A 12914-nucleotide genomic window follows, 5' to 3' on the forward strand; every position below is an offset into this window, starting at 1 on the left:
GGCAATCTCATAGAATGACGAACAGTCAACCCGACAAGCACTGTAATAACTACCGTACAGCATCACACACGAGTCATGGATGTATTTACTATGATTACTGTACGAACGTTACGACGCTACTTGGTTGAAGCACACGACGATGGCACTGATGTTGTCATGGCTGACATACTCTTGTGCTTTGAGCACAAGCTCTTGGGCCGCGAGCTGGACGTCGCCGTGGTTTCTCAGCTTGCGACGGATGAAATTCACGGCTTGCTGCGACGATAACACGTCAAATAGCCCGTCGCTCGCTAGCAGCAAAAACTCATCGGCGGCGCTCACAGTGTGCCACGTCACTTCGGGCGTGGCAATGAGGTGGCCGCCCGACTTGTGTGCAAAGTCTCCAAAGGCTCTTGACACGGCTAGAATCCCGTCCAACCGGCCGTTGTGTACAAACCCGCCGGCTGCTTCCACCTACTCCAACGCATAGTGAGGTTTGTGGAATTTAGTACTACTAGTAGTAGTGATCCTCCTAAAATGAATTATCAAAACGATGTCGCAAGTGCAATGTTGTACGAAGAACGACACCAAGACAATCATTCCCGTGGACATATTTTATACCCTGGCCTTTTCCGACGGGTTGTTGGCCTTGTGGTCGATGGTGAGGTCGATGGCGTCTCCGTCCTGGCACAGCACGCCGCGGCAATCGCCGACGTTGGCCACATAGAGTGCCACGTCATCGCTTTGTTTGACCAGAACGGCAAAGACAGCCGCGGACCCTGAAAACGACATGGGCGTCGGCATCCGTTCATTCTTTTGCGCGGCGATGCGTTCCATGTCTCGTCGCAGGAGCTCATCGTCCATGTCTCGGCAGCCTGCCAATAATGTATAAATATATATCTGACCCTCAACCAGAAACATTGCCCAGGTACAGTGCAGCAGGCAGACTTTTTCCAAACATCGGGATAGATGTATACACCATGAAGAATAGCGTACCCAACTCTATCGCAGTCTGTGGCGACAACGACGACGTAGTCGTCCAGTGGTTCCAAATCCGATGGTGCAGGTCTGCCTGCAGTGCCATAGCCGTGTCGCTGCCGTTGTGGCCGTCGAACACTCCGAAGAAGGCGACGGACTCGTCAAACGGACACCGCGCCAACGCCAAACTCCGGTCCTCCATGTACGGCCGCGACCCTTTGGCTTCGGCGTACCCGGCGCGCAAGCCCAAGCCGAGATTTTCTCGAATTTTGCTGCTCACGTAAACTTGCACGACGGCGTGCATCCCCTCGTGGTGATGGTCGTCGTCGTCGTCGACGGGAGCCACGTCCACGTCGGCGTCTGCTACGTGGAAGCGTGGCGACTGCAGCAAGTCATCGAACGTGTCGTTCACGTCCACGTTTTCGTCGGCGTCGCTGTAGTCGGACTCGTCGGCATCGCTGCTGCTACTGCTGCTGCGGCTGTGGCTACTGTTGCTGCTGGTATCGCCGTGGCTGCGGTGACGGCTGTTTCCGACGCGCGGCTGGCTGAGGAGGAGGCGACCGCTGTCCAAAAGCCCGAGGCTATCCCCGTCGTCCCCCATCACTTGATCCACCACTTCGTCGTCGTCGTCGTCATCTGACGCCACGTCGTCGTCCACCATGGCCACGTCAGCAAACAAGTCGGAAGTCGACAGCTTGGACGCAGAATTGCTTCGACTGCCGCCGCCGCCACCATCGCCTGCGGTTTCGCTTCCCCTTGTGCCGCCGCCGCGTGAACTCGTGCGGCTGGACTTGCGCATGTTTGTGGCTTTGCGTCCCATCGTCACATCGTCCGACGATCCGGCCAGCGGGTGCAGCGGGATGCGCGACGCAACGCTAAAGTCCTGCGACGTCGCTTGAAACAGCACCTTGCGCGCTTGGTAGTCACCAGCTTCGTTGCGAAACACTTCGGACGTGACCATGAGAAAATCCTTTTTCCGAGACAGTTGGCGCTTGGACAAGTCGTCGTCGGTCAGTGGTTCTGGCTTTGGGCCGTCGCCAGGTGGACCCGTGGTCGGCGTGTGACAGGGCTGCTTGGAGGCCGGCAAGATGATCTCTGTCACATGCGCCCGTTCAACCGAAAACGCCATCCGCTTCTGCTCCAAGAGGAGGTCTCGCACACGCTCGGACAGGTTGTGGCCATCCATGAGCGCCACACGCTTGTGATGTCGCCACGCCGAGATGACGCGGCTAGTTTCGTGGCCAAAAAGCGAGTCCTGCGACCCTTTTGACCGGAGGGACGCGGCGCTGCCGGTCGACGGATGCTTGAGGTGGCGGTGGTGGTGGTGGTGGTGGTTGTGAGGAATTACCGTGGCCGCCGACGCCGTGCGCTTGGGGGACGACGTCGTCGTAGCAATCGACCCGCGGTCACTGCTGGAGCTCATCGAGTTCATCGACCCGTGCGACCGCAGCGATAAGTTGAGCGGGGGCTGCTGCTTCTTCTGCTGGAGGATGAGGTGCGCTTGGATGAGCGACGCCTGGAGGCGCTCGTCGATTCGCTCGGGGATGTTTTCAATCGCCCGCTCCGACTCGTCCAGACTCACAACGTTCACAGTCGATTGGTCGCCCTTGAACACGTTGACGATCGGATGGCTGCCTTCGCACGTGACCCACTCGTGATTGATCACGTCAGCCAACACGATGCGCCGCTCGGGGTCCTTGGTCAGCATGCGCGTGAGCAGGTTCTTCAAGTGCGGCTCCAGAACGACCCCCTCGGGAAACGTTAGCTCGTCGCGCTGGACTTTGTCGGCCAGTTCGATCTCGTTGTCGGCGCTCCACGGCGGATGTCCAAACACCTACACATGACTTAGTACACAGGCTAGACATGCCCGAACAAAGCATCGCATGAGACGTATATACGTGTGTTGTTTTAAAGGACGTACGAGCATGAACAGCGTCGCGCCCAGCGACCACACATCCACGGACGGCCCCGTGTATTCGGCGTCGATGTTGAACATCTCGGGTGCCATAAACGCTACAATACATGTGTATGTATTAATCAAGGTCTGTATTCGATTCCATCGGTGTTATTGCATTTTGAAAATCCTCTTGTCGTACCTGGAGTTCCCTTGGCAACCGTCAGCGTCTCTGCTTCGTTCATGACCATCCGCGCCGCCCCAAAGTCGGCAATCTTGGCCACGTCATCGGACGTCACGAGGATGTTTTCCGGCTTGATGTCTCGATGCACGACCTTGTGAAAGTGGAGGTACTGCAGGCCACACAACATGTCGCGCAGGTACTTGCGGGCCAGCGCTTCCGGCAGCGGCGCGCCTCCCGCGACTTCGGCGAGGTTGCCCTTTTCAATGTACTCTTGCACGAGGTACACCTTTTGACTCGACGGGTCGTCGATCACTTCCACGAGCCGCACCACGTTGCGGTGGTCCAGCTTCTTCATGATGGCCACTTCGCGGCGCAGAGCGTCCTGGAGCGAGTCCTCGCGGTTGGCCATGCGTTGAACAAATGTCTTGTGCATGATCTTGACGGCGTAGAGCTGTCCATCCTCCTCGTTCGCGCACAACTTGACCGTCCCGAACGACCCCTTGCCAAGCTCGCCCTTGATCACGTACTTGTTGACGACGGTCTCGCCATTCGCAAGTCGATGTTTGCGCAGTGTGCTGGTTTCAAGTGCGATACTGTGTCTGGGCAAGTCATTGGGCGTCGTGGAGTCGGTAAACGATGTCGCGTTTCTACATGGAATCAAATCGCATTGTCTTGGGCTTTGTACTGTACATAGAGGGGGGGGGATAAATCATGATGGACGTACTCGGCGGTTGCGCTGTGCCTGAGCAGCCGGTTGGTCTTGTTGCGCATGGCGCGCCGTGTGGCCTTTTCAATGTACGCATGTTGGATCACCCGTTGAAAGCGCTCCGATAGCAAACACTCGTCAAAGTCCTCCTTGGTCAAGTACAAACACTTGACGGGCCCCACGGCCACCACCGACGCCGTCCGCGGCTCCTTGTAGATGAGACTCATCTCCCCAAACACGTGCCCTTCATACAGCCGCGTCAGTTCCTTGTCCTCGCCGGCGTCCGTTTCAATCACCGCCGCTTGGCCCCGCGTGATCATGTAGAACCGCGTGCCTTCCTCGCCTTGCCGGACAATGTACTCGCCTACAAGCATCGTATCCCGTCAGCCACGCATCCAATGGGTTCCTAAGGATGGCCCAGTCCAATGGCCCTTGCCTTGGTAACCACTGGATGATGTAGCAACATGGGCATGTCTAGAAGTCGATATATTGTTGGGTAGTACCATGGCCAAAGTTGGACGGCTTGAGCTTTGTGAGCACGACGTCCTGGTCGCGGGCGCTCAGGTGGGCCAAAAGTGGCACTTGCTGAAGCATGAGACTCAAGTGCACTTTACCGACTTGCTGGAAGTCCTTTTGGGTTAGGTACAGCAGCTCTACGCCGCCGGGGCCCACCGCGTGAACCTAATGCATTCCTCTCTCAAACCCTCCAGTACTAGACCAACATTCCATAGACAACTCAAACCACAACTTGGACAGACCAAACCTAGTTAAACGCGACGCAGTTACCCACCGACGCGGTGCGAGGGTCATCGTAGATCAATGCGAGCTCCCCAAAGTAATGGCCTGCGTACAAGTGCGTGACCATTCGTTCCTTGCCGTCGATGAGTTTGGTCACGACCGCTTCGCCCTTGGCGATCATGAAGAACCGTTCGCCGCGGTCACCTTGCTTGACGATTGTCTCGCCATCCTTGAACGTGATGGGCTTGAGCGCCTTGAGCACCTGCTCCTGCTGCGACTGGCTCAAGTTCGCGAAGAGCTGCACTTGGATCATGATGTCGTACAATGGCCGGTTCGCTAGCATGTAGGCCGTCAACGACACCTCCGTCGTCTACGAGAGGGGATGGATGGTGAGAATCATGAGGTGATCGACCCGTCGCCCGTACGTGGGACTCGACTTCGCTGATCTCGGACACGGCGTCGTCGTCTACCATCTCGACGTGGATGTCGTCGCCTTCGAGTAGCCAGTCTTCCACCACGACAGACGCATCGTCTGACAAAATGTCGTCGCTGTCGTCGCTATCGGACACCTTGTGATCCTCGACACCATCTACATCGTTCTGCTGACGCGCAGCGCCGTAGAGAGAGCTGGATGATATCGAACCCACACGAGGTCGTGTGTGCATTCGCTCGGCAGGTGACATGGAAAACGATTTTGGTAATGTGGGTGACAGATTTGTTGCGGTAGGTGGTGGCGGAGCAATGATAGCAGCAGAAGCAGCAGCAGCTGCTCGCGGTGCAGCCACAGGAGGCTCGTGGATGCTTCCCTTGCGCTTGTTCCGGCGCGCTGCTTTTTCCTCCTTGCTGGCCTTCTGCCCCATCAATCACCACGGCACTACCGACGACGAGAGGAACGGCGCAACTGAGATGGAAAGTCCTGAAAACTATGCTGATTTGATTCGCTTAAATACCATTCTTCTAGCAAATCAAGTTTCATTATTTAAGCATACTGTGATAGTATTCGTTGAAAATGCACCTATCGAAGGCGAGAATGAAAGCTAAAGATCACGACGATATATCCGACGGCCGCCATCCGTGCATGTTCATCGTGAGCTGGCGGCTCACAACGCGCGCATAGTTCTCCAGCACTTGAAGCTCACACTTTTGCACAGAATCCTTCCTTGAGATCGTGTGGAGCACAGCAATCGTGCCCAGGATATGCCGACTTTCGAGGTCGACGACTGCCGCACCAAGGTAGAAGCAGAACTTCTTGCTCCGCCTGTCGGCTTTCACAAGGGGGTTATGCATGAATCGCGGGTCTTTCGTCGCGTCCATCACCACAAGCGGTTTCGTTCCACAAATCGTGTGCGCGCAGAAGGCCATGTCCCGCGGGAGTTGGTCCGGGAACATCCTACTACCCACCGAGGTCACCATCACCTGCTTCATCTTGCCCATGATGCCCACGAACGCCACCGCGCCAGGCCATGTGTGGTAGACCATGGTGCACATATGCTGGATCATCATGTCGTGCCGGACGTCGTCGATGTTCAGTCGAGCCACCGCAGCGAGGCGGCTCATTTCATTGTCCGGCAGCGGCGGTTCAGGCCACGGGCGGTGCCACACCTTCTCCTCCGTCACCATGGCTTGATTGAGTTGTGAATGGCATGGCCGTGCAGTGCAGTTGTCGGTCGTGCGATGCAGCGCCGCACACACGAGGCACACCCGCGCCTTCTTGCCGGCGACGATCCCGACCACATTGCAGCAGCGGCTGCATACGACGTGGCGGCACGACAGGCAACAAAACTTGCGACGAAACACCAGTGTAAATCGCTTCGTACAACCTGAACAGGAAAAGTAGTCGGCCAGGGGCGGCAAGGTGGCTGGATCCACGAGGGTCAGCGGCGGCAGCGCTGTCCATGCCCTAGAAGAGCTTGGAGACGTGGGTTTATGATGGAAAAAGGTTCGAGGGCGGGCGGCGTCCGGGTCGAGCGAAGTCGCAGGGGGCGACGAGCGCCATAGGACATCTAGCATGCCGTCGCTGAAAGAGCCCTCCTCGGAATTTGGTGCCCATGAGGACCGGATGATGGACGACGCGGCTACTCGAGGCGGTGACGGCGGCAGCGTTTGATCTTGCTGCCGACCTTGTTCCAAGCGACGACGTCGAAGTAGTCTTTGAATCCACCACACTTGCAACACCACTACGCAGTGTAAATGTCGGACGTACTGGCGTCGCGCCAACATCCTCCGTACGACCGATTGGATGGTTGTCGCGGCGGCGGTGACGGCTTCTTTCTCGCGCAGCAGCCGCGTGATGACGATGTTGTGATGGCGGCGTTGGCTTTGTACCCGTCGCACATGTCGCTGACACCACACCGCCGTCTGTCGAAGCCGTTGGAAGCGCCGACGATACACGAACGACTGCATGGCGTGAGTAAGGACGCTTGCGGCCCTGAGCTCAACGCGGGCGCGACGGACTTCCAGATTCTTGTGCACCGCGGCTTGCATGAATACTTTGGTTCTGCCGACCTGAATATGTTGCCGGTGTAGCGTTCCACGGGATAGTTCACCCCCATCACGTTGAGCGTTGCTTCCCCTGTCGCTGGTTGCATCTCCATAATACGTTACCAATGCATTGATAAGGTCGTGTAAACTGTCCTCGTCACAGACCTGCTGGCGGTGCAGAAGAGGTCGATACCGGCTCTGAAACGCTGCGTGTGACAGGCGGACAGGAAAGCCCAGCTGAGCGATGCGAATGGCGTCGAGTATGCCGTGGCACCTGAGTTGGTGGCGCAGTCGATCGGTGAGGAACAACGCGGGGTCGGCGGCGTCGTTGGGCTTGAGACACCGGACGTAATGCACTTGCGCAGTGTGCAGCCGCTTCATGAGTGTCCCGAGCTGGCTTTGGAACTGACTCGCAACACTCTCGTGGCGCCGGGGCTTGTTGTGCCTCGACGGGGACGACGACTGAAACAACTGCCGGACAAAGGCGTCGGTGCTCCTCCGGCCCCGCAGCAACTCGACCACGTCGGGTGCCAACACGCCGAAGTTTTTGTCGCGAAAGCCCACAGCGGTGTACTCGACCGACCCCGCGTAGTGGTGGATTGTAAACTTGCGCTGGCTGAGCTGGCCATGAGACGCGGTGAAGCGACGGGGATGACGGGTGGCATGTTCCTTGTGCAATTTCGAAGCGAACGCTGCGTCCGACCCACGGGCAAGGACGCACTCTTCGTCTAAAAGTGCAAATAGGCCAGTGTGTTTGGCACTGAAAAGGGCGATGCAGTCTTCGTTGTCGACATATGGAGTCGTACTCAACGGACATGCCAGCCCTTCCGCGGCGTACTCTGCTGCGTCGAGCTTGAACACGTGCTGGACAAAATGCTGGTGGAGCACTTCGTTTGTGTAGTTGATGCAAAGCTGTTCAAACGAGTTTAGACCAAAATGCTCAAAGCCAAACATGTCTAGCACTGCAATCCATGACGATGGCGATGTAGCTGTTGATGGATGTGATAGGTTGAGGCGGCCGTTGATGTGTTCGACGAGCCACTCAAACAGCCGCGCGTACAGTGCCTTGGCCATGCCATCCCGCGCTTGCGCTGCTTCCACGGCTGACAGCGACAGAACTTGTACCTCGTTGGCGACCACCAGCGCGCGGGTGGTTAATGCAGCTTGCAGGTCCGGCAGCGGCACTTGTAAAAGTGCCGCCGCCGCCGCCATGGCGTGTGTCGATACCGACGAGTTGGTTTCGTCAAAGGACACGTTGCCCAGGTGAAGGACAACTGCGACAACACGGTAGACATCGGTGGCTGGAAGACCTAGCGACGTCATCGCAGTCTCTAAGGCTGTGAACATGGCGCTGTCATCATGTAGAAGGTTTTGTTTGCACGAATTGCTGCTGGAGGGATGGGGGATATATCGAAAAGTGTGAGTGGCAACACCACGGAGTTTGCTATTGCCGTGCAAGGTGGAAGAAGTTGGAGTGGGAGACGGGACAAGCTGCCACGTGGCAAGAAGCGACGAGGGGGCTCCACTGAGGAGGGCATAGAACACGTGGTAGTTGCGCTCGGCGGCGGCGGGGTTTACGATACGCACGGTCTCGAGGAGGTACGTTTGGATGGAGGCGCTGAAGAGGCGATGGCTGTCTCCACTGAAATCCAGCTGGATGAACTTGCCAAAGCGACTGGAGTTGGAGTTGCGGAGGGTCTGCGCGTTGCCAAACGCTTCAAGCACGACGTTGGCGGCGACGATGTGGCGGGTCAGCCGTTCCGACGACGTGTCTGAGGATCGACCGACGTGCACAAAATAATCCAACATGCGCTTGGTGCACTCGGTCTTGCCGCTGCCACTGTCCCCACTTATGAGGATCGTCTGGTTGGACGATGATGAATGCATTAGCTGCATCGCGCGGTAGGCATTGGCGGCGACACCGTAGATATGTGGCGCTGCATTGGGGGATTCATACTCTTGCAGCATGTCTTGTCCATAAAGATCCTCTATGCGACGGAATGGGTTCACCGCAAGGAGGACCGACCCTGCATGGGTGTACACCAGGTTCCGCCGAAACCGCGACTCAATCAATTGGACAAGTGCGGCTTCCGACAGCTCTGCGCGATCTGCCAAGTCGTGATGGTCGTCCCGGTACATCTCCACTGAGATCCAATGTTAGTATGCTGTAGCATATCTCATCATTGGTCGTGCTTGGGGTCATTACGTCCATCACTGAAATGCCGCTGCCGCCGTTTTGAAACTGACAAAACCAAACTCCAGGGTGCTGATTGGTCAGATTTTTCGGACGAGATTTTGGACCTCATGAATTGATTTCTTCATGCATGTTGCGACGTGTGATGAGCTGCGATGGCAAAATGGGTGGAAGCGTGTCTCGGTGATGCGAGGCGGTTGAGCAGGCCTCGTAGGGCAGGGGTGTGTTGAAGGGCCAATGTTCTGACATGGAGGCACGGTTGCTGTGTCGTCAGGTGGCTCATCGGCCGACTGATGTTGTTTGATAAAGCCCAACCTTCTTCATCCCACAAATGTATGCAGCTACGCAAATGCAACGTAGTAGTACAATGGATGCGGTATGGACGATGCGTTAGTTATGAACTGCATGAAGCAGCATGGTGCTCTCGACTTCAGACTACATTGATTGCCATCACACGTTATATTTACACCACCAATTTGTCTGCGTTTGTCAGACATCGCCGCAGTTTCTTCTTGTTTCGACGCGACCGTTCGAGCAGATCTTTTCGCTTGGGGATGGATCGCAGCTCGCGTACGGTGCTGAGGAATTCAAAGATGCTGCGGCTGAGCACATAGTTCGATCGTTGGTCGCCGTGGAGGTTTACATGCAGCGAGTCTTCCATTGCCGTGTGGTCCACCTTCCTACTCATTCATCGTCGTCAGATGTTCACTAGGTAGTCCAAAGTAACATACAACACTTGGAGCAGCACCATCATGCCTTCCAGCTCCACTTTGAGGAACGGCATCCGTTGCACCAGGACCGCCGCGAGGAAGAGCGCGAACTGCGCCAAGGAATCCAGTGGCGGATGGGAATCTGTGGGCCACCACGGATGCGTCGGGAGGGGCGGCGTCGACGACGCCTTTTCGTCAAGCACGGCGTAATCTGCGCGCTCGCGGCGGTACTTTTGGATCAGGACAAACAAAAACGTCGGAAATGGCGCTTTGGCTTTGGCGTCGAATTCTGGGCATTGTAATAATAAAATTGACTCATACAAATACAAAGATATATTTAAAGAACTTGTATAATAATATGCAATTTTCTCACCGGAATCGTCCGAGTCGTCAAGTGGGACTTCCATCAGTCCCCGCGCCACGACCGAATATGCACGAATGTCCACGACGAGGTCCTTCAGTCGATGGAAGAGCGATATGTACGTGTTGCACAGCACATGGAAGGCTAGCGCAGCATTGTGGACCTCCACGTCCCCGTCAGAAGCGGGTGGAGTTGAGATGGACGCGGTTGGCTTGTACCGACACACCGCCGGGGACAACGACTTGAAGGCCGTGTCCACGGCGTCAAATACGCCAGTCAGTTCCGCAAGCAAAAGGCTCAGTGATTGGATTTGTAGACTCGTGAATCGTTTGCCTTTACGTGCAAGGCACACGGACATGACCTAGGGGTGTTAGCGGTGAGGTCACTTGTCATCAAATTGAACGTACGTCGTTGAGCTTGTGCATGGACAGACGTTCCATGCTTCCTGGTAGGTTATAATTGAGCTGCTCTTCAATCGTCGGCTTGTGGTAGCGAAGGGCATCGAGCAGTCGCATCTTGGCAGTCGCCGGCTTGTATTCCATCGCGGTGTCGTCGAGGTTCTACACACCCAATAACATCAGTTGTGAACCGCCATCGACGTCAACCTCAAAGAGACTCCACTGCTTGGCTTTCCGTAGACCTCCAATGCCTAGACCGAATGCGGATGGGGGTGGTTTATCTTCATTAGCGGCAAGGGCCGCTGGTCGCAATGGGCATGGCGGAGGCGGCGGCGGCGGCGGAGTGTCCATGTGACACAAAGATATGGTTTAAGTCCTCTCAGCAAAGTACGAAAGTGTGTGCACAGCTGTAGGACTTAAGAGGACACACTAACTGTCGGACTTAACACACCGAAGGAGATGATGTCGTGGGATTGTTAATCACGCGTTGTTGGCAGGAAGTTCAAAGAACCGTGCCTTGTGGTCGAGCCACCACTTCTGTGCATCGTCCTCGGAGATCTTGTCCTTGTCGAAGATGACAGCAACGACCTGTTCTTCGTGGTTGTCTTCGCGTCGGCCCATCTGCAGCGCGACGCCTTCGCGGCCCGCGGCCTTGTCCGTCTTGCGATACATGGAATTCAGTTCAAACAGCGCCGCATCTTGGAGCACAAGTCGCGCTTTGGTTTCCATGCCGGAGAAATCGATCTTGTAGTCGCCAGCAGCACCAGGAAGCAGCGGCGTTTCGTCGTCGTCGTCGGCGGCGTCATCGTTGTCGTCGTCTTCCTTGGGCTCTTCGCCCGGCTCGGCGTTGTCATCATCGTCGTCAACGTCGTTGTCACCACCGTCCAACGTCATGGCTTTTGAAGCCTTCAATTCCGACCGGATGCCATTCAGCAGGTGCGACGTCACTTCCAGCTTCGTGTCCACGCCTTTGCCCACCGACTTCTTCTTTTTCAGCACAGCTTTAGGGGGTTTAGGTTGTTTGGGTTTGTCCACAAGGCTTCGCGACACGGGACGCTTTTCTGCATTGTCCGATGTGTTCGTACTTCCTTGGGGTGGCGGGCGCGACTCCTTGAAGGACACGCTCTTCGCGGCAGCGTCCAGCTTCTTCTCGTTGAACGAGTTCTGTTTTACCACCGACGCGGGCTTTGGCCCCTTGTCTTCGGGCTTGTCGGACATCGTTTGCCGTCGGTTGAGTAGGTTTGGCTTGAACGTGAGCTCCTTTTCTTTCTCTTCACGTTGTCGCTTCTCTTCTGCGTCTACCTTTTCTTGCTTCTTCCGCAGCCACTCAGCTTGTCGCTCCATCATCCCCATGCTTGAAAAGGTCTTCTCCTTGGAAATCGAGGGTGGTTTGTTCACGCCGCCGCGCTGGGAGCCGTCCCCACGACTACTCGTAGCCCCTCCGCCATCATCTGCGTCGCCGTCAGGCAGCTGAAGCGACGGCACAACCCCTTCCCCTTTAGTTGGTAGCACCACAAGTTCCTTGCCCGGCCGGAGTTTGCCTCGACTTGGACTGACGTTTTCAGCTGGTTCTGGCAAGTCGTCCAATATAAGTTTCACCACAGGCACTTCGCGAAGCTCCACCACTATTCCCAAACTGACGACCGTTCTATCCATACTATATTGGACAAGACACGTACACATGTGGTTCCAGCATCGATCGCGTGTTGTGGGATACAAATCGCCTCGACGGATTTGTCGATGGATGAGCTACATAAAAAGTGTGTTGGTGTGGAGTGCATTGCGATGGAGGGGATCTGATGACCGAGGTAGATAGTATGATAAGAAGCACGTACGTCTTCGGTGCCGTCATCAGGGATGTTTTCCAAGCTGTTTTGAAGAAGAAGCCATTCTTTTACAAACAATGTGCGTTCTTGCCACGCGCTTGGGCTCGGCACAGTTGTTTCCCGCATGTATTGCAACTACAAGCCAGAGTCATGATGGCGATGGTCGTGGTTTTAAATCGTTACCAGTTGCAGCATCATCGCGGTGCCATTCCCATCGTCGGCTGCTGCTGCCATGATGTCAAGGCGTTGTGAGGAACTGACAAGACAACAAGGTTTATTTTGGGCGATCGAGATGTAACGGTTGACGAAAGCGAAGCCGGTTACATTCACTAGACAGACAGCCCACAGGACATGTAGTTCTCTACAGGATTTAGCATTGCCTCAATATCCAACGATGTCTTTTGAGGAAGTATCGCCCCGGCGCGGGAAATGGTCGTTGTGTTTGACGTTGAAGTGGTAGATAGG

The 12914-nt window shown here is 55.9% G+C and overlaps 4 protein-coding genes across 14 annotated transcripts; all 4 read right to left on the reverse strand.

The window, feature by feature from the left end:
• Positions 1–59: 59 nt before the first annotated feature.
• On the reverse strand, positions 60–5396 carry H257_00269 (CAMKK/CAMKK-META protein kinase). 3 transcript variants are annotated; one of them, XM_009822855.1, is made up of 9 exons: positions 4905–5396; positions 4532–4849; positions 4245–4422; positions 3760–4105; positions 3054–3682; positions 2879–2970; positions 976–2791; positions 601–854; positions 60–453 (listed from the first exon to the last, which is right to left on the reverse strand). In XM_009822855.1, exons 1-9 carry the CDS (start codon positions 5337–5339, stop codon positions 109–111), a joined length of 4413 nt encoding a protein of 1470 aa, XP_009821157.1. In that variant the 5' UTR covers positions 5340–5396; the 3' UTR covers positions 60–108. The 3 variants fall into 3 exon arrangements, with proteins under 3 accessions (XP_009821157.1, XP_009821158.1, XP_009821159.1); XM_009822856.1 differs by lacking the exon at positions 601–854; XM_009822857.1 differs by lacking the exon at positions 4905–5396 and having other exon boundaries at positions 4532–4880.
• Positions 5397–5438: 42 nt separating this feature from the next.
• On the reverse strand, positions 5439–9099 carry H257_00270 (hypothetical protein; the record flags this gene model as incomplete). The annotated part of the gene is made up of 1 exon (XM_009822858.1): positions 5439–9099. The coding sequence occupies one exon, from the start codon at positions 9097–9099 to the stop codon at positions 5524–5526; it is 3576 nt and encodes a 1191-aa protein (XP_009821160.1). The 3' UTR covers positions 5439–5523.
• A 427-nt stretch (positions 9100–9526) lies between these two features.
• Positions 9527–11000, reverse strand: H257_00271 (hypothetical protein). Of its 9 annotated transcripts, none has more exons than XM_009822861.1 (5): positions 10831–11000; positions 10633–10785; positions 10238–10586; positions 9886–10138; positions 9527–9834 (listed from the first exon to the last, which is right to left on the reverse strand). In XM_009822861.1, exons 1-5 carry the CDS (start codon positions 10972–10974, stop codon positions 9618–9620), a joined length of 1116 nt encoding a protein of 371 aa, XP_009821163.1. In that variant the 5' UTR covers positions 10975–11000; the 3' UTR covers positions 9527–9617. The 9 variants fall into 9 exon arrangements, with proteins under 9 accessions (XP_009821163.1, XP_009821162.1, XP_009821166.1 ...); XM_009822860.1 differs by having other exon boundaries at positions 9886–10153; XM_009822864.1 differs by having other exon boundaries at positions 9527–10138.
• A 20-nt stretch (positions 11001–11020) lies between these two features.
• Positions 11021–12761, reverse strand: H257_00272 (hypothetical protein). Its single transcript, XM_009822868.1, has 4 exons — positions 12633–12761; positions 12459–12584; positions 12303–12372; positions 11021–12248 (listed from the first exon to the last, which is right to left on the reverse strand). Exons 1-4 carry the CDS (start codon positions 12681–12683, stop codon positions 11104–11106), a joined length of 1392 nt encoding a protein of 463 aa, XP_009821170.1. The 5' UTR covers positions 12684–12761; the 3' UTR covers positions 11021–11103.
• Between the last annotated feature and the right edge of the window lie 153 nt (positions 12762–12914).

The sequence above is a fragment of the Aphanomyces astaci genome, assembly GCF_000520075.1.
Source record: "Aphanomyces astaci strain APO3 unplaced genomic scaffold supercont1.1, whole genome shotgun sequence".
NCBI classification, from domain to species: Eukaryota; Oomycota; class Saprolegniomycetes; order Saprolegniales; family Verrucalvaceae; genus Aphanomyces; species Aphanomyces astaci.